Consider the following 18,547-nt stretch of genomic DNA (forward strand, 5'->3'; position numbering starts at 1 on the left):
TTCTAGAAATTTGACATGGTTCATCTGATCTGTTAGACTTACTGTCACACAGTCGCTTATCATATGCTGTCTTTACCTTTTAACGTCCGTAGGGTCTTTCGTGATACCCTTTCTCACCCTCACATGTGTCATTTGAGTGCGATCTTTGCATCTAAGTTGGGGTGGGGATTTATCTATTTATTACTGTCTACAAACAACCAACTTTGGTAATTTTTTGTTTCTGTATTAATCATCTCTATCACGTTTTCTATTTCATTAATTTGTGCTCTTGTCTCATAGTCCCTTTCTTTTTCTTTATTTACTTCATCATTTCTTTGAAATTAATCTGCTCTTCTTCTTCTAACTTCTTAAGGTTATATTTAGACAACTGATTTTCAGGCTTTTATAAACCTTTTCAAATAAATGCATTTAAAATTATAAATGTCCCTGTCAGCAGCATCATACCACATGTTGATGTGCCATCATTCAGTATAAAATATATTCTAATTTTTAGTATAATTTCTTTGACCAAGGTGTTTTAAGTAGTCTATTAATTCCAGACACATAAAGGTTCTTCTAGTTACATGTTTGTTCAATTCACTATGGTCCCTTCTTTGTATGATTTCACAGGATTTTAACATTTTTAAATTTCTTGAGACTTGTATTAAAACCCAGCATATGGTAAATTCTGGACAATGATCCATGTATTTGAAAACAATGTATACGATAATATGCTCTCCAACACCAAAGAACACAAGATGATTAATCGTGTTGTCCAAATCTTTCATTATGTATATTTACTGCTTTTTATTTTCCTCCTTACACTAGATTACCAAGATAACTAGGTTAAAAATATCCCACTATGAATTCTCCCTTCTACTCTACCGATTTTTGCCTTATTTAACAGGGTCATAAATTACATATAAATATAGAACTGTTATATCTTCCAGGTTGGTGCCCATCTTAAATTCTTCTTTGATAATATAGCTATACCAACTTTCTTTTGTTTTTTGATTGCATAATATATTTTTCTACCATCCTTTTACTTTCAACTTTTCTAAATACTTTTAGAATTTTTGTATCTTTTCTAAGCAGCATGTGGCTAGGTTTTGTTTTCATACCCAATCAAAACCATTAGGTTTTGGCTAGAATTATTTAGTCTCTTACATTTAGTGTAATTGGAGTATCGACTGCCTTACATTTGGTGTAATTACTGACGTATTTGGGTTACATATACAATCTCACTACATCCTTTATACTTGTCCCGACTTTACTTTGTCCCCTTCCATTGCTTTCTTGTCTTCTTAAAAAGCCATTAAGTGGTATTCTCATTTTCCCCCATTACCCTTGTTAGATATATACTACTTTACTTTTATTTGTGTTATTACCTAAGGATTACAATTTAAATCTTTAATTATTGTCTACTATACATTAGTTTTTTTGTCAATTCTCACATAAGGACCATTTATCCTCCTAGTGTTTTTTAATACCATTTAACCTCCTTCCTGATTTATCAGCTTTATTATCATGCATTTAAATTTATATTTAAGCCTCTATTACTATTATAGTTTCATATAAGAAATAATCACTTAGATCCATCCCTTTAATGTCCGTATTCCTTCCAGTACTCAGGATCATTTTTCTTCTACTTCATTAGCATTTCCTTTATTTATTTATTTACTTCCTTTATTGCAGGTCTGCTCTTGCAAAATTCAATTCTCGCTCTTATAAAATGTCCTTGTTTTTATTTTTTGGGATAATATGATTTTTTATTTATAGTCTCATAATAAAGGGTGAAGCCCTAACTTGCAAGGCAACCCTTCAGCTGTACGCACAACAGACTTGACAGCTCCACGGTACAGAACCAAACACGGGCTGAGACTGCGGAGTATACACTAGAAATCAGCAAATGCTGGGGACAGAGTGGGAAAAAGACAAAGAAATGAGGCCCCAACACACAAAACCCTTCACTGGGTCTGCTGACCGCAGCCAGAACCAGGGCTGGATCATACGACAGGGACGGGTTCCAGCACAGCAGAAAGGGAGTGGGGTGAGGGAAGGAAGGGGCCGCACGGGGTGCGGGTCTGGTGCCAGGTAAATTGCTCCTGGTATTTACATACAAAACCAGTTGGATCTATTTCTTAGAAGTAAACATGGAAAGACTTCATCATTACTTCATGAATCTGTCACTTTGCAATACTGACATCATCAGAAATAGGGACAATTCACTCAGATTCAAATTTCAGTTGCAGGAAGAAACTATCAAAACTTCATCACTGGCCATCAATAAAACCCTCTACCCCACCCAGTCCCCCCCATCCTTGTCCCACCCCTAGCAACCTCTGGCAGCTGCCACCACTGGGGACAAGCCCCACGTACCACGTGAGTACACATACCACATGAGTGTGACACAGCCCTCCCTGAGGCCGGCAGGAGTGAAACAGGCCAAAGACTCGGTGCTGAAAATCTGTCCCCACTTCCTTTCATACCACAAACTTCTTCATGGATTTGGGTCTCTCAACAGGAGCAATAAATAGCTTTTGGCGGGGGCGGGGAATCCTTAAAAAGAAGAGGGAACCATTCTGAAGACTCCTTAAAGCAGTCATCTCCCTCAAGGAGAGCAACCCACAGACGCACAAAGCCTGTCAAACAGGCGAGCGCAGCCGGGGTGGGGAGAGGCCTAGGAGGGGCAGGGGTCCTCTGGGCCTGTGCCCGCAGGGCTGGAGGAGCTGGTGGTCGGTCAGGACACCATGTGCTCAGAAGTCCGGCCGGCCGTCTGTCCTTCACAGGAAAGGCTGCCAAGTTGGGGGTGTTCTGTTTTAAAAATTACTGGTGGGGACATGGAATGCTTGAAGGGAAACATTAAAAAAAAAAAAAATAGTGGAAATAGGGAAGGAGAACGACAGCTATTGTCTAAGTGCTTCTGTGTAAAAATAAAATTCAAAAAAGAGAGAGAAAGAAAACCAACAGTCTGTTAGATGGTTCTCAGTGTTCTCAGGATGAACCGGAAGAGGATGAGATGGTGGAGGAGACAGTTCATCGCTGGCTTGTCCCGCGTAGCTTAGCTGGCCTCCACCCAGAGTTTCCTCCTGCTCTGGGGCTCTTCGTGCTCCCACTCGGAGCAGGAGTCTGAGCTCCCAACGGAGGCAGACACGGTGCTGCCCTTGGCGTTGGTCAAGGCTGTTGTTTGAGGAGGACTGGTTGGTCTGCCACTGGGCACTGGACCCCGCCTTCTCTAGCGCACGGCCTTGCTGCTCCAGAAGAGCATTCTGCTCCTTGTGGTCATCGGTATCTTGCCGGTGTGTGTGGTTTTCCCTTCACATTACTGGATGTACACCGTGGCTTTGTCTGGGGTTTGGGCCTGGGCTCCCTTCGCTCCTTGCAGTGATGGGACCGGTCCTGCAAACTGTGAAAGCTGTCTTTGATGTGGTCCCTACGTTTTTGTCCCAGCTCATTATGAGGAGCCCATGTGTCGCCCACAGATTGAAACCTCGGTTGCTCTTTGCTGCTCTCCACCTCGCTGTCATTGTCATCTCTCATTTCCTACTGTCCAAGGAGTAGGGAAGAAGGGTGGAGGGGAGGGGGATGTCACCAACCACAAGCAAGTCCCCCCCCACACACACACACACTCACTCGCTCTCTCACTCACACACACATACAACACAGGCGAGAACCACCTCCTCACTCCTGTTTTCACTTTAAAGGGTACTTCACTGGCTGGCTGCAAGATTTTAGGCTGACAGTCATTTTTTTTCAATCACTGAAAGACACCATGTCTTCTAGATCCACTTTTTTCAGCGCAGAAATCAGTGGTCAGTCTTAGTGTCGCTTTCGTGTTTGTTGCTCCTTTAAAGGAAATACACCTTTTTTACCTCTGGCTGCTTTAAAATATTTCTCTTCCTGTTTGGGAATTCGTTCACTTTACTGTGATATTTCTAAGCGTACGTTTCTTTGTACTCACTCATCCTACTTGCAGCTCATGGAGCTTCTTTACGTCATGACTTGATGTCTTTTGTCACTTTTGAAACTTATCAGTAATTAAGGCTTCAAATAGTGTGGTGCATTATTTTCTCACTCTTCTTCTGGACTCCAATTACACGCACGTTAGACCAGTTGCACATGTCCCCACACCTCTTTCTGTTTTTAATTTTTGTTTGTTTCTTTCTGTATTTCGTAGGTGTTTTCCCTGACCCACCTGGCATTTCATTAATTCCCTCCTTAGCTGTGTTAAAGCCAACTAACGAATTCTTAGCTCATTTCATGTATTTTTCATTCCTGTAATTTCCATTTGATTCTTTAGTAAAAGTTTCCAGTTGTCTGCTAACCTTTTCTACCTTATATTTTAAGTCCTTCAACATAAAATTCTAATCATTTTAAAGTTTCTAAAAACACCATGCTCCTCTACATATGTTTCTAACAGCTGTTTTTTTCCATCTTGTTTTTTCTAAGCCTTAGTTTTTTTAATTTTATACCTAATATTACATATGATATACTGAAGAAACAATTTGAGGTTCTATGCATTATTATCTCCCTAAAGTGAGGACTGACTTTGGCTCTGCCAACTAGTTAGGCTATGAGCAGATCACCATAACCCAATGAAACACCATGATGATTCAGGTGAGCTTATGCTACTAGTAGGTTTAGAACTTCAGGGGCCAGACGAAATCTTTCAGTGCGTAGCCAGGTCCCTCGTTCTTGGCACGGCTGGAAATCCAATGTTGGTCCTTCAGAGTGATCAACAAAAGCTCTGCTTGGCTTCTCAGAGAGTTTTCAGGATTTATAATTGTCTTCAGAACAGAAGTTGCTCAAAATGCCACTCTTACTTCCCTTGGCATTCTACCTCTCCTCGATCTTGACCCACGAACTCTCAGTCCCTCAGCAGTGCACCAAAGCCTTCAAAAGATGTAATTCCTAATTTTTTTCCCAGTGGAATAGTCCAAATAACCCATTTCGCCAATGAAAAAGAATACTTGCAGACACACATTTTCTAGTATCTCAACAAAGTAGCCTATTTACTAAACTATATCTACTAAAAAATAAAACCAGTACTGATGTGGCAAAAATGTACAATGAGTATGTACAATGGACACATAACAGGAACTTTTGAAATTAACATAACACTTGGCAAATAAAGTTGATACATACTATAGTCCATATGTAATAGCAAACTTGAAAAATAGACTAACAAAAAGCACCAAAACTTTAAGAAGGCTACAAACAGAAAAATACCATTTAAGTGCTCACTGATAATTTTACAATTCTTTTTAAAATGCAGGCCCCAGGAAAACAGTAAAGTATCATATGTCCATATCTTGTTTTATCTGTAACATATTTGGAATGAGGTGCTCAAAATAATTTACAAATTATTTTATTAAATTCCCCTGAGGAACAAGTAAACAATGTTACTTGTGCATATGCTAAAATTGCCAAGATGATAATTATATCCTTCTATGCAAAATCTCACTGTGGGTAATTTTCAAGTAATTATGTAAAATCTGAGCAAATTTCATTTCACGTGGTAAGGGACAACTAACTCTCTGGTTTTGATTTTATTCAAACACTATCCACGTCTCTCTTATTCTTTCACCTCTGTTAAGCTCCTTCCCGCAGCACTGCGGTGCCTGTCACTATCACTGTGAACTACGCCACGCAGAAGCACTAATCTTTGCCTTTCTGATGTGATACAACGTCTGCAACACATATGCAGAAACACGCCAAGCAGACCGACAGCGCCTTACGCTACACCGCAGTTCCACCTTTGACCACAGCAAAAAGTCAATGAGAGGATGTCAGAAACACCCAAACAGGAAATAAAATGCAATGTATAACTTACATGAAAAAGTATTTTATTAATTTTAATATTTATAAAAATATAAAGAATAACATTGCATTTTATTAGACTAAAAATAATGAAAATTAACAAAATCACCCACAGTCCTAATTTTTAAAAATTCCATCTCTCTTTCTTCAAATAAGGTAAAAATTAAAATATATGTCTGAAAGTGAAGGAGGCATAACAAATCACAATTGGGCAGAAAACTCTACTTCATGTAACATAAAGGACTTTTGTGCTAAAAGTTTAAAAGAATATGTAGTCTTAAAACAACAAAGGAATCATTTCCCAAGTTAATCTATACATTTTAAAAACTAACAATATTTCAAACATAAGGAGAACATGATGGTTATGAATTGGAAATTCACTAAACAGGAAACAGTGGTAAATGAACACATAAAAGATGCTTATTCACACTAGTAATCAGGGTGTGTACATTAAAATATCAGTAAGATATCAGTCACACCCATTGCTTTGGCAAAACTAAAATATCCTCACAGTTACCAAGCATCCGCGGGAACAGGAAGAACCAGGGACACTCAGACCCTGCCGGTGGAAAACACATTACCAGTCACACTTGAGGAGCGGTTAGGCAACCTGTAGCAAATTTGAGGATACAAATATCCTCGTTTTTAGGTGCATACCCTAGAGAAACTCTTGCATTTGTGCACGAGAAGACCAGTACAAGAGGTACAATGCAGCATTTTTATAACAAAACAAGGAAAATCTAGCTAAATGTCACAAGCTTTGTATTCCACAGGAAATGAGAGGTTAACAGTGAAGAAACATTTTTAAAATTTACAAAGGACGATAAAATAGGAGAGCAATGAAGAACAAATCCCAAGGCAGATAATAGCAATCCTAAAAGTCTGGTAAGCAAAATTTCCTGTCTGAAGTAAACATAACGTCAGCACGGATCAGTACAAGTAACGCCTGCAGAGTAAGGACCTGCAACCACTTTAACGTCAATCACTTACAGTAATGACGGCTACACAGAAAACCTATTAGCTCGAGCCTTTGCTACATAACAGAGTATCATTAGTTGAAATAAAGATGGGGAAAGGCCACGAATGTCTCACTGAGAATATCTAATAAACACCACTATTACACAAATGTAAAATATAACAGTGACAAATGCTTCTCAACATATTTCTGCTTCAACTACTCACCAAGTTTTAGTGTTAACCTCATACTTATAAAGATCATCCACCAATCCATATTTGTTGCCCGGTAACGCTTTGTAGCCTCCGTGAACATAAATGGACTTCGTGACTCCGTCATACACACTGGTGTGACCGTACCCGCCTTGAACAATAGCTCCTTTGGTTTCTGAAACAAGCCAAGTGTTTGATGCTGTAAGAGAAAGAAGACAAAACATGAACTTCAAGTAGTATTTAAAAATACAACTAATACCTCGCCAAACCACCAAGTTACTTCTAACACCACATTTTTATGAATAAGGTATACCTACTACTCATTTAATCAAGGAAAATTTATTTAAAATGAGCTGGTTACTATGTTAGGTGCTAGAAGGTGAAGTCAGGTAAGACCTGTCTTTCTGTAGATTAAACTGTGAAACACTGAAAATGCCAACTTTGTGTGTGCAAGAGGAAAAGGCAAACTTCATCCTTACATACATTTCTGTATTTGTAAATAATTCTGAAAAAAAGTGTAATGGTTTATGAGCGCCTACTATGTAACAGGCCCTAAGATGGTCACTGATAGACAAAGATAACAAAAAAGGTAGGGTGTCTGCCTTTAACAACGTTTAGCACTGTGCTGGCCCTTTACCACTTCAAACAGGTATGAAATGGTAAAAGGACCCTTGGAGCATCAGAAAAGATCAGTAAATGGAGCAGAACTATGAGTCCATACTATCCTTGTCCTCTATGAGATTTCTAAATCATATCTGACAAAGATTATAACATCATCTGCTACTCAAGACAATGATATTAAAAAGTGGGGAAGGAGAGGGGGCCTAAATAAAAGCCCCATTTCCATATTTTGAGTTTTAAATAGTTGATACTGGGAGATTATAATTAGTTACACATGCATATTGCTTATACCCAGAGCAACCTCTGAGAAAACTATACAAAGATATCACACTCAAGAACAATATAAGCCCATCAAGATGAAACTCTGACAGTTGCCAAGTAACCCACAAGAAGCAGGTAAACAGAAACAGAGGTGCACACACACAAAAACAAGAAACAAAAATAACAATAGAGCAGATGTAGGCGCTAATATATCAAAGTTACTTTAAACATAAATGGTCCAACTATACAACATTCTTGAAAAATAATTATAGAAATGAGGAACAGAGCTGTGATTGGCAAGGGCTGCGGGTGAGAGAGGAGGGAGAGCAGAGGGAGGGGGTATGGTTGAAAAGGGCAATGTGAACCCCCCGCCAGGTGCCTCAGGTGCCTGGAGCGCCATCCCATGCACCAAAAGGTTGCGGGTTCGATCGCCAGTCAAGGCACACACCTAGGTTGTGGGTTCAATACTTGGTTGGGACACATATAGGAGGCAACTGCTTAATGACATTTCTCTCTCTCTCTCTTTCTCTCCCTTCCTCTCTCTCTAAAATCAATAAAACGCCCTCGAGCTTTTGATTTAAAAAAAAACAAAAAGAGCAATGTGAAGTGTCCTTGTGGTGATATCTTGACTATGGTGGTAGATGCATGAAACAGAGTGCAAAAATGTGGGCTGACTTATATACAAATACACAGTCACACACAAATGAAACTGGAGAATCTGAGTAAGATCACGAGATTGTATCAATATAAACATCTAGACTGTGATATGCTGTATTTTTGCAAGATGGCACCACCACGGGAAACTGCCTCCAGGGAACACAGGGCCACTGGTAGTTCTCACAAGTGTACGTACATGATCTCGAAAGTCAAAGTTTATTAAAAATATACATGCGCCTTACTAGTAAGGGGCCGTTCACCCTGACACAGGCCTAACATCAAAGTGTGTACTCCTAACTACCGCAGCAGCAGCTCTCAAGGTTCGGTCGCTGGCGGTTCAGTCGAGGAACCCACACATGATACGGTAGTTGCAGACGAAAACTTAAGGAAATAATTTTGCTCAGATACAGGTGATAAACTTGAAGTGTAAAATTATGATTTGCATTCTCACTATATTTTCCTTACTTTTGCATTTGGAAATGTACACATGGTACAAGGTATCATTCTGGCTCAGTAAACACTGACCTTTTACTTGTCAACATACTTTGCCAATTCCTGGGATGATGGCAAAGAAGTTGTACTTCCTACATGACCACTGACCCAATACAAGGAAGAGCTGACTGAAGCTTTAGGTACCAGAATTATAAGCAAACGCAGTGATTGGCTGACGCTATTTAACTGTAAGAGTGAAGCCCTCCACTGATATTTCAACATCAAAGAGACAAGTACAGCACAGAGTACACCTCGCTGCACCGCAAGCAGTTGTATCAAAAGCACAAACTAACGACTAAGGAAGTTTTGTTGTCATTAGACGAGCTCCAAGCCAACACAATAATATCAGTGTGAAATACAACTTTAGGTTGCATTAACAATACTAATATCGACTCTAGAACAAGGGAAAGTAATGGTGTCCCATCAGGTGACACACCACACTCTACTAAGTTCTGTTAGGTTTGAATGGGTCGTTACTAAGTACACTTTGTCCAGAGACAGTGACAAAGATGACAATGTGTATTTCATACTTACATAATCCTTCTACTGAGTTATCAAGGGTCAGTTGTGTGAGACATGTGTGCCTCAGTTTCCCTATCTGTAAAATGGGGTTAAAAGAGCATATATTTGCATGCTCACTTTGAACAAGAGAGTTAATATGGGTAAAGTGCTCACGACACCACCTAGCACAGAGTACGGCTTCAATAAATGTTAGCTGCTATTATTATTATTTATTGGAAAACATCCCTTACATCATTAATGTGTGTGTTACTCTAAGGCATTATCAATAGGATATGAATAAAACTGTGTTATGTGAAGACTGAAGCAAGTAGGGATGCTCATCCAAAGAATCAAAAATGAATGAAAAATAACATCTCAAAATATTTGTAGGGCCAGCATGCGGAAGAGTGGTTACATTTCACGTGTCGAGTTCTATGTGGTCATGCGAAAACAGGCACCAATTACCACTGCATGTTTCTTCCAAATATAAGTCCTTACGTTTTAAACACGCAAAACAACACAACGGCTGCCTTCTAAGGGACTGCTACGTCCATCACTGAAAGAATGTTAAGCAGAGACAGAAAGATGAGAATTTTCTGCACTCTGAATGCGCATTTACTAACTTTTTAATACAACACATGTGTATTTTCAACTATGTATATTTATGTAGCTTGTAAAGTTTTAAAAGCACACTTTCCTAATAATAAAAGTGATCACTTCATTTACCAAAACTAAAGTCTTTTGTGACATTTTCATTCACAAAATGTCACAAAAATGAACGTGCATCTGATGTTAACAGCAGCCATTGTCACACAGATGGATTGATAGCGACTTATGAAAACATTTTACTTAGTGCCCCGAAATTGTTTTAGTTTACCTAACTAGTCCCGCGAAGCTCTTCTTCACAAATGCAACTCCACAACAAATGCCAAGCCTAATTTAGGCACAATAAAAGTCTGTGCTTTACAACTCCTGGGATTGAATTATTTTTAAGGGGCGATTTCTGCTATTAAAGATTCCTAATTCCCACCACCTCAAACACCGGTTCCGCAGTACATTTTCAGATGCCAGTTTGTTGAAAAGCCAAGTTCCGTTTACACTTGAAAGTCACCACAGGACCGTGAAAACACGTGCTGTTCGAAGCTAAAGAGAGTCATGCAGTATCATCTACATTATAGGAGAAAAAATGAACTTCCTAAAAAATAATAGTTAGTGGTTTTCAAATCAAAAGGAAAAAGTTAACATAAAATGACATTAATGATGATTTCCCAACACACCTCCCAAATTCTAAAAGCATGAAAAATACTAAAGCAAACCATTAGTATTATACCAACTTTGAGAGTCACATTGAAATTCTTAGCAAGTTTATGAGGTATTGCAAACTTACAGTGAAATAAATTTCCCTCACAACTAAACCAGAAGAGTTTTATGGTCCAAGTTAGTAAAACCACCCAGTAACTCCCCTGGGAGATACACAGATTCCCCAAAAGCCGTAATTCAAAGTACAGCAAAAAGGACAAACTGGTGTTTCCTTTATTGCCAGAGCAAGCTCACAGGGATTCTTATCATTTCATGTCAACTCTATATCCTACGTAACCAAATACAAAAGCATGCACCTACTTCCTCTATTTTTAGCACTTTATTTGCAAACAATTTCAAAGGCACAAACAACCTGCAAGAGTAGTCAGAGGATTCGCATACACCCATTACTCAGATTCACTAATTACTGCCTATTAACATTGTGTCCCATGGGTTTTATCAATGGTTGTACAAAATAATTGCCTACATCATTCCTATTACCCACGCGTACTTTAGTATATGCTTTAAAAACAAAGATTTTCTTTTTACATAACCACGTTACAGTTCTCAGCATCAAGACGACTTAACATTTATACAACACTTGACTGCACACAGACACATGTATTTCAGCTTGTGACCTGAGCCAGTCGCGCCCTTCAGAGCCTGGTATGGGACCACCCAGAGCATTCGGCTGCCACGTGTACTTAGCCTCCTTCACCTGGGAACAATTTCTCAGCTTTTCTGTGCCTCTCATGATGCCAACCTTTTTGAAGACTAAAGCTGTCCCCTTTTAAAATAAAAGGCTCCTCCTTTGGGGTATGTGTGAGATTGCCTGGTGATTAGATTTAGGCATGCATTTCTACTCAGAACACTTGTAAGCCAGGGGTTGACAACCTATGTCCGTGGGCCAAATCCAGCCCGCCCCTCACTTCATAAGTAAAGATCACACAGGCGTCTCGATTCACATACACATTATCTGCGACTTGCTTTCACATTCCAATGGTAAAATTGAGTAGAAGAAACAGAGACGGGATAATCTACAAAACCTAAAGTATTTACTATCTGAGCCTTTACAGAAAAAAATACCAACCCTGCTAGAAGCAGTGTTTCTTTCAGCGGTATCGCGTCCATAGGCAAACAATGTCCCATTTCCCGTGGCTCGTGATGTGGACTTTGGTCACCCAGACAAGGTACTGATAGATTTTTCCACCACGCAGTTACTATTTTTCCCCTGCACCCTCAAACAATCCGTGGGGGAAGCACTTAAATACCGTGCACGTCTCATCAAAAATTCACCCCCACCCCACAGACTTAGCACCCCCTGATGACTCTTTCCCATACTACGATTTTTATTTAACTCCAGCAATGGCGGTCAGCATTCTGTGTGAGAATGAGAAGTCTCCCGTCCTCTGTTTGTGTCTGTCAGCATGTCCCTTATCAGTAGGGGCTCACAAATTCTACGTTTTCTCTACTTTGTAATTGATTACTTTGATGCTCACACTGTCCCGGGCGTTGCCAACAGGCCCCCCCCAAGCTGACGCCATGTTTCTTCGTCAGCACCCATCATCTTCCTGAGCACGTCCCCCACTGGACAGAACAAGACGGCCAGGCCCACTTTGGCTTTCCTGCCACAGCCCCGCAGTCCACTGTGCCTCCGAGGAGCCCTGCGTCCTTCTCACGGGAATGTGAGTAGAAACTGGACCTGGGAACATCGATGATCAGTGTGCTCACTACCAGCGTGTCTTAGCTCCTAGGCCCTCTCAGAAGAATCTACAAGCTCACACTGACACCTCCGACTCCCACCCGTGCAGGCAGGGCTCTTCCTTGCCTTCCCCATTTCATATTCGTATCTCCTGTCTTCCATGCTGAGAGTTTTAATTCCCAACAACATCAACACATTTACTCATTTGTTTCAATCTAACAACGCACCTAAAATAATTTTAGAATTGCTTCACCAAAACCTTCAAAAAACAAACCTAGAAGATTTGTTTGCATTTCTTCCCCACATCCACACCTAGACTGGGGCACATTGTCAAACACTGTGTTAAAAAGTCAAGTGGACCCTGACCAGTGTGGCTCAGTTGGTTGGAGTACTGTCCCACACACCAAAAGGTTGGGGGGCCGACAGGTTCGATTCCCGGTCAGGGCACATACCTAGGTTGTGGGTTCAACTCCCAGTTGGGGCATATATGGGAGGTAACCAATCAATGTTTCTCTCTTACATCAATGTATCTCTCTCTCTCTCTCTCTCTCCCTCTCTCTCTCTCTCCTGTCTCTCAAATCAATAAACATATTTTTTTAAATAACCAAAAAATTTTTTAAAGTCACTTGGATATGTTCCTTTCTCCTCCATTCAAAATTATTGTTATTTATTTGAAAGAATCATTTGGTTGGGTCCAATAAACCCATGTAACAACTACAGATAGAATATTCCATATTTAGTAAATGAGTAAATGTTCTCTTTGTTCTTTCAAAGACTTCTAAGAGAAAAAGAAACATAAAACAACAGTTTTCACAGATAGTTAGGCTTGTTCAAAAACAAAGCAGAGAAACTAAAACTGGATCCAACAGCACCTTACACAGCACGAGGCTTCCTGTGGCTCCCACTACAACCCATGCACAGCCCATGTTCTCGTTCTGCTTTCCCTCTCTCCTCCCTTTCCCCTCCATTCTCAGTTTCTTTCTCTCTAACCTGGACAAAACACGTAACATTGGTGAACGGGCAGGGGTGGGGTGGAGATAAAAGATGGCATGGGGGGATAAATGATGAAAAAAATGAAAAAAATAAATCTAAGAAAAAACACGTAACATTTGTACACTAGTCACATACTGACATCTGCACCCTTGTTTTAGCCCTCGCTCTAAAGTTAAACCCGTGAGAGGTTCTCCACCAGTCTTCTACCTGAAGTGTCCCCATTCGCCTCTACATTAGATGAAGCCTCTTCTCTGGGAGAGGGGTTGGCAAATTACAGCCCGCAGACCAAATCCAGCCCGTCGACAGTTCTGTAAATCACGCTTTAGTGAAACACAGCCACACGCATTCACGTGTGTGCTTTACATGGCTGCCTGTGCACAGCTTCAATGGCAGATTGCGCAGCAGCAGCAGACACTGTAGAGTGGACTAATTATTTACTATCTAGACTTTCACCAAAAAGAGTCTGCACGTACCCACTCGAGTAGATTTCTCAGGAAGGCCACACGTATGCAGAATTATCTGAGTTTTGGCATGCCCAAACTGGCGTTTCCATAGCCTTGACATTTGAAGGACAGTTTGGCAAGATACAAAACCTGTAGCTCGTCCTTGCTTTCCTTCAGGTTCCTGGAAAATTTGTTCCATGTTTGCCTAGATTGGTATGTTGCTTTTGAGAAATTTGATACTAATCTAATCTCTTGCCCTTATAAAATGTTTCCTCTTTCTGCCTGAAGAGACTGAGGATTTTTTTTCTTTATTTTTAAAATGTAATATTTTTATCAAGATGTCTCAAAGTTGCTGCTGTGGGTGAATTTTGACAGGTGCCCAGTGTAACAACGCATGAAGAGAAGCATGGGTGAGTGAACTGGGAGGAGTTGTACAGGAAACACAGTGATGCAAAGGAGCTAACGGTGGTCATTCATAACGACCTGGATGAGCCTTGGGAAGATAGTGATGAGACAAAAGAAACCCTTAAAAGGCTGCATAAAACATTATTTCCTTTTTGAAAGTTCAAGAACAAGTAAATAAAACAGTATGTCATATAAGCGTGCACGTCCATGTGTGGTCAAGCTATTTTTAAAAACAAATGCGTAATAAGAAATTCTGGATTTCAGAAGAGAGGAAAGGCAGAAAACCCTTTTAAAAATAAGAAAAAAATGATAAGCATGATTATAAAGAGAAAATTAAAGGAGTATAACAAATGGTTATGCTGTTTAAAATAAATACCCACTCATCAAATACGTTTTGGGGTTTTTTTGTTAGTAAGACATGATTCCTTCTACATTGAAGACATAATAGACAAATAAAGTTATACAAATTATAAAGTGAAAAACTTTAAAGAATATCCAACCCATGGTTATATATTTTTTAAAGATCTTATTTTATTTATTTTTAGACAGAGGGGAAGGGAGGGAGAAAGAGATGTAGAGAAATGTCAATGTGTGGTTTCCTCTCACACACCCCATACTGGGGACCTGGCCTGCACCCCAGGCATGTGCTCTGACTGGGAATCGAACCAACGACCCTTTGGTTCGAAGGCCAGCACTCAACCACTGAGCCACACCAGCCAAGGCCAATGTTTGTATTTTTTAACAAATAGAAAGAAAAATATGTGTAAACAAGAGTATTGTTTATAACAAAAAGTAACAATAGCTAATGTTCTTGAAAAATGTTGAGCAAATATATCAATCTTAAACATCAAAAGAAAATAAAATGCTACAGATGACCACAAAGTATTAAAATCTATATAAGTTCAAGAATAATAGTAGAAGAAGAAGAATACGGCTAAACACCCTACCCCTGCAGAAATATTCATCAAGCATTGAATGCATGGCACTCTACTAGAAAGGGCACAAACAGAGATACAGCAGGTTTCGCACTCTAAAGTTAACTTCTAAGAAAAAGAATATAAATACAAAAAGAAAGCCTATAAAAAGCAGTATGTGTCTCATAGTCACATACAGACAAATACAGGAATCTAGAGAAAAATTAAACCACTTTCAGAAGACGAAAAGGCAGTAAATACAGTTGTGGAGTAACAAGAGTCTTCGCGATTATACTTCTATGAAGACTCCCTCCACTTTGTTACTTAAACAAAAGTTTACGGAGCCTTTACTGCAAGCTAATCGCTACGTTGCGCATTTTCCTGATTCTTCGAATAACTCTGTGTAAGGAGCTTGTTGATTACTGTCACCTCTAAGCACCTGACAACTATACATCACTTTTAGAAGTTACGCTCCAGGGTGCCCTCATGAAAAATGTCCCATCTATGTGTGTGTGCTCCATCCACACAAGCTATTCCCTGAAGCACTGTGTCCTTACATACCTACACACATTTCCACATACAACTGACTCTTAAACCACACAGGCTTACAGGTGCCAACCCCTCACACAGATGAAAATCTGCATATTAACATGTAACTCCCCGAAAACTTAATTACACCAGTTGTCCTTCAGTACCTGTGGAGGACTGGTTCCAGGACCCCCGACAGAGACCCCACTCCATGAATGCTCGCGTCCCCCAGGTAAAATGGTGTAGGTCGATGCATACAGTCAGCCCTCCCCATCCACACACTCCCAACCACCGATAAAAAACAGTCCAGGTATTCATTGAAAAACAACAAGCCTCCATGTAAGTAAACCCATGCACTGCAAACTCACCGTGTTCAAAGGGCCACTGTAAACCAAGCACACTGAACACAGCGTGTCTTTAGCTGAAGAAAGGACCGATTTTGGAAACACAGCCCACAAGACTCATCATCTCACTGCGAGTGTTATAATTAAGGAAATTTCAAAGATTATGTGTTGACTCAAAGCCTGGGTAATTAAGCTCCATCACCACTCTGCCAGTCGCCTTTCTGAACGGACCCTTTGAAGGCTGCCTTCTCACGCCAGCATCACTACTTAACTATCCTGACAGTGTTACCTGCACTTTGCCAAGTACAATTCTTTCACCTGAATCCTTGTGCAAACCCTTTAGAAAGGTCCTGTATTTCCTGCCCGTTGCTGCTCCTTCCTTTGCTGCCCTTATTTATATAAGCAAGTTTCCTTGGAGGAGCTGTCCGATTCCACTCCTCTCCCTCCCTCTTACATCCAGTCCAGCCGGGCTCGCACCCACCCACCCACTACACACACACACACACACACACACACACACACACACACACACACACACACGGTTCTCGTAAGGATCACCATTGACCTGCGCAGTCCTAAGTTCAATGGTCAACCCTTACTCGTCGTTTTACTTGACCCACCAGCAGAGCAGCATTGGCAGAGTGGATGACTCTTCTTTTAAAAACCTCTCTTCACGTGGCTTCTCGTTCACCACACTCTTTCTTGCTTCTTTTCTTCTTCTCCCCTACCTCTTAACCCTGGGACATCCTGGGGCTCAATCTTTTTTGGGTTTTGTTTTTTAAAGATTGTATTTATTTATTTTTAGAGAGAGGGGAAGGGAGGGAGAAAGAGAGGGAGAGAAACATCAATGTGTGGTTGCCTCTTGCACGCCCCCTTTTGGGGACCTGGCCTCCAGCCCAGGCATGTGCCCTGACTGGAAATTGAGCTGGCAACCCTTTGCTTTGTAGGCCAGCGCTCAATCCACTGAGCCACACCAGCCAGGGTCCTTCTTGCTTTTTATCTACACCCATTTATCCTTCCCCTCAAACCTGCCTCAGGATCTGCTACATGTCAGCTGATGGGAACTTCATCTTTCCAGTTGCTCAGGCCAAAAACCTTTCATCTCAGATTCTATGTTCAAACCCTCAGCAAATACTATTGGTTTCACTTTAAAAACATATGAAACGAGTGTATTGATCCTCATCATCTCCAATCACCCCCACTACCCAGGTCTAAGTCACCATCATTGCTCAGATTACCGGGACGGCCTCCTAACTGGCCTTCTTGCTTCTGTTCCTTCCCCCCAGAGTTTATTCTCAGCACAGCAGCCAGAATGATCCATTTAAAAATTATGTCATTGCGCTGCCCAAAGCTTGCAACGTCTCGCCATTTCACGCAGGGTACAAAAACAAAGGCTAGCCAAAAGCCTGTGGTCAAGCCCCTTACTATTTCTCCAGCCTCACCCGTTAATTTTTATTCTCTCCTCCACACTCCTTACTGCCCTTGGACATACTCAGCACGCTCTCAGCTTCTCAGTAGCTGTTCCTACTTCTGGGGAACACTCCTGCCCCTGCCCCCCACCCCGATTATCTACATAACAAGCCTCTCTACTTCTCCAATTCTTTGATCAAAATTCATCTCCTCACTGAGGCTTACCCTGGCCTTCCCAACCACCTCCGCCCTCAGTATTCTCAATCTCCGTACCTTGCTCTATTTTTATAAATTTACTATCTTCTAACACATCGTACAACATGCATATCTATTACATTTGCTATTGATTATCTGTATCACCCCACTTAGAAAGAAGTTCTGCAAAGGTAAGGGAAAATACCTGATGCCTTATCTGCTGATAGGCATTGATGTGCATTACTGCACATGCCTGGAAGCAGGGGAGCCAGGAAGTGCTCCTATAAGCTACTGGAGGTACTCCTTAGATCAAGAGATGGCCTAAAACTCAGAAATCAAAAATATACTCTAGTATCTTACATTTTTTAATCTTAATTGGTAAGGCTCATACTCAGATAATTAAAGTTAACTAGATGGTTCCTTTGTTTGAAATCGCATTATTACAAAAACCTCCAAGAACACTCAGGGTAGTAAGCACTGGACCAGAAATACTTCACAGTTATTTTCGATATTATTTAAAGTTTAATAAGTGGTCATTTTGGAGTACGTTCACTGAGAGCGTTCTGTTTCTTTTTAAAATGTCCACTTAATGGTGAGGTCAATATCCTTAGAGTACAATTCAGGGTAAATTTTTATGCAGTAAAATCCCCTGTTTTCATGAATTAATCTGCTGTGATGTCAGCTTTCTTTGCAGTTACTCTCACCACGCTGCTGGTTAAAAAGAGAGTCCATTCTTTAATTAAACAAAAAAATTCTCAGTTTTCTAGAAGCTTGAAACATGTAAGGATACTCAAAGTAAATCCGACCTACATTTGG

The 18,547-nt window shown here is 40.5% G+C and overlaps 1 protein-coding gene and 1 pseudogene across 2 annotated transcripts in view; both read right to left on the reverse strand.

Moving 5' to 3' along the window:
* The window catches only part of ATRNL1 (attractin like 1), a 495,303-nt gene that overhangs the window by 423,682 nt on the left and 53,074 nt on the right, over positions 1-18,547 (reverse strand). For both annotated transcript variants that reach the window (XM_024555570.4, XM_053922251.2), the window contains exon 9: positions 6,982-7,165. In XM_024555570.4, coding sequence (XP_024411338.3) covers positions 6,982-7,165 — 184 coding nt within the window. The remainder of the gene's footprint in view (positions 1-6,981; positions 7,166-18,547) is intronic.
* On the reverse strand, positions 3,041-3,519 carry LOC112300300 (protein max pseudogene; annotated as a pseudogene).

Source organism: Desmodus rotundus, chromosome 4, assembly GCF_022682495.2.
Source record: "Desmodus rotundus isolate HL8 chromosome 4, HLdesRot8A.1, whole genome shotgun sequence".
Classification (NCBI taxonomy): Eukaryota; Metazoa; Chordata; class Mammalia; order Chiroptera; family Phyllostomidae; genus Desmodus; species Desmodus rotundus.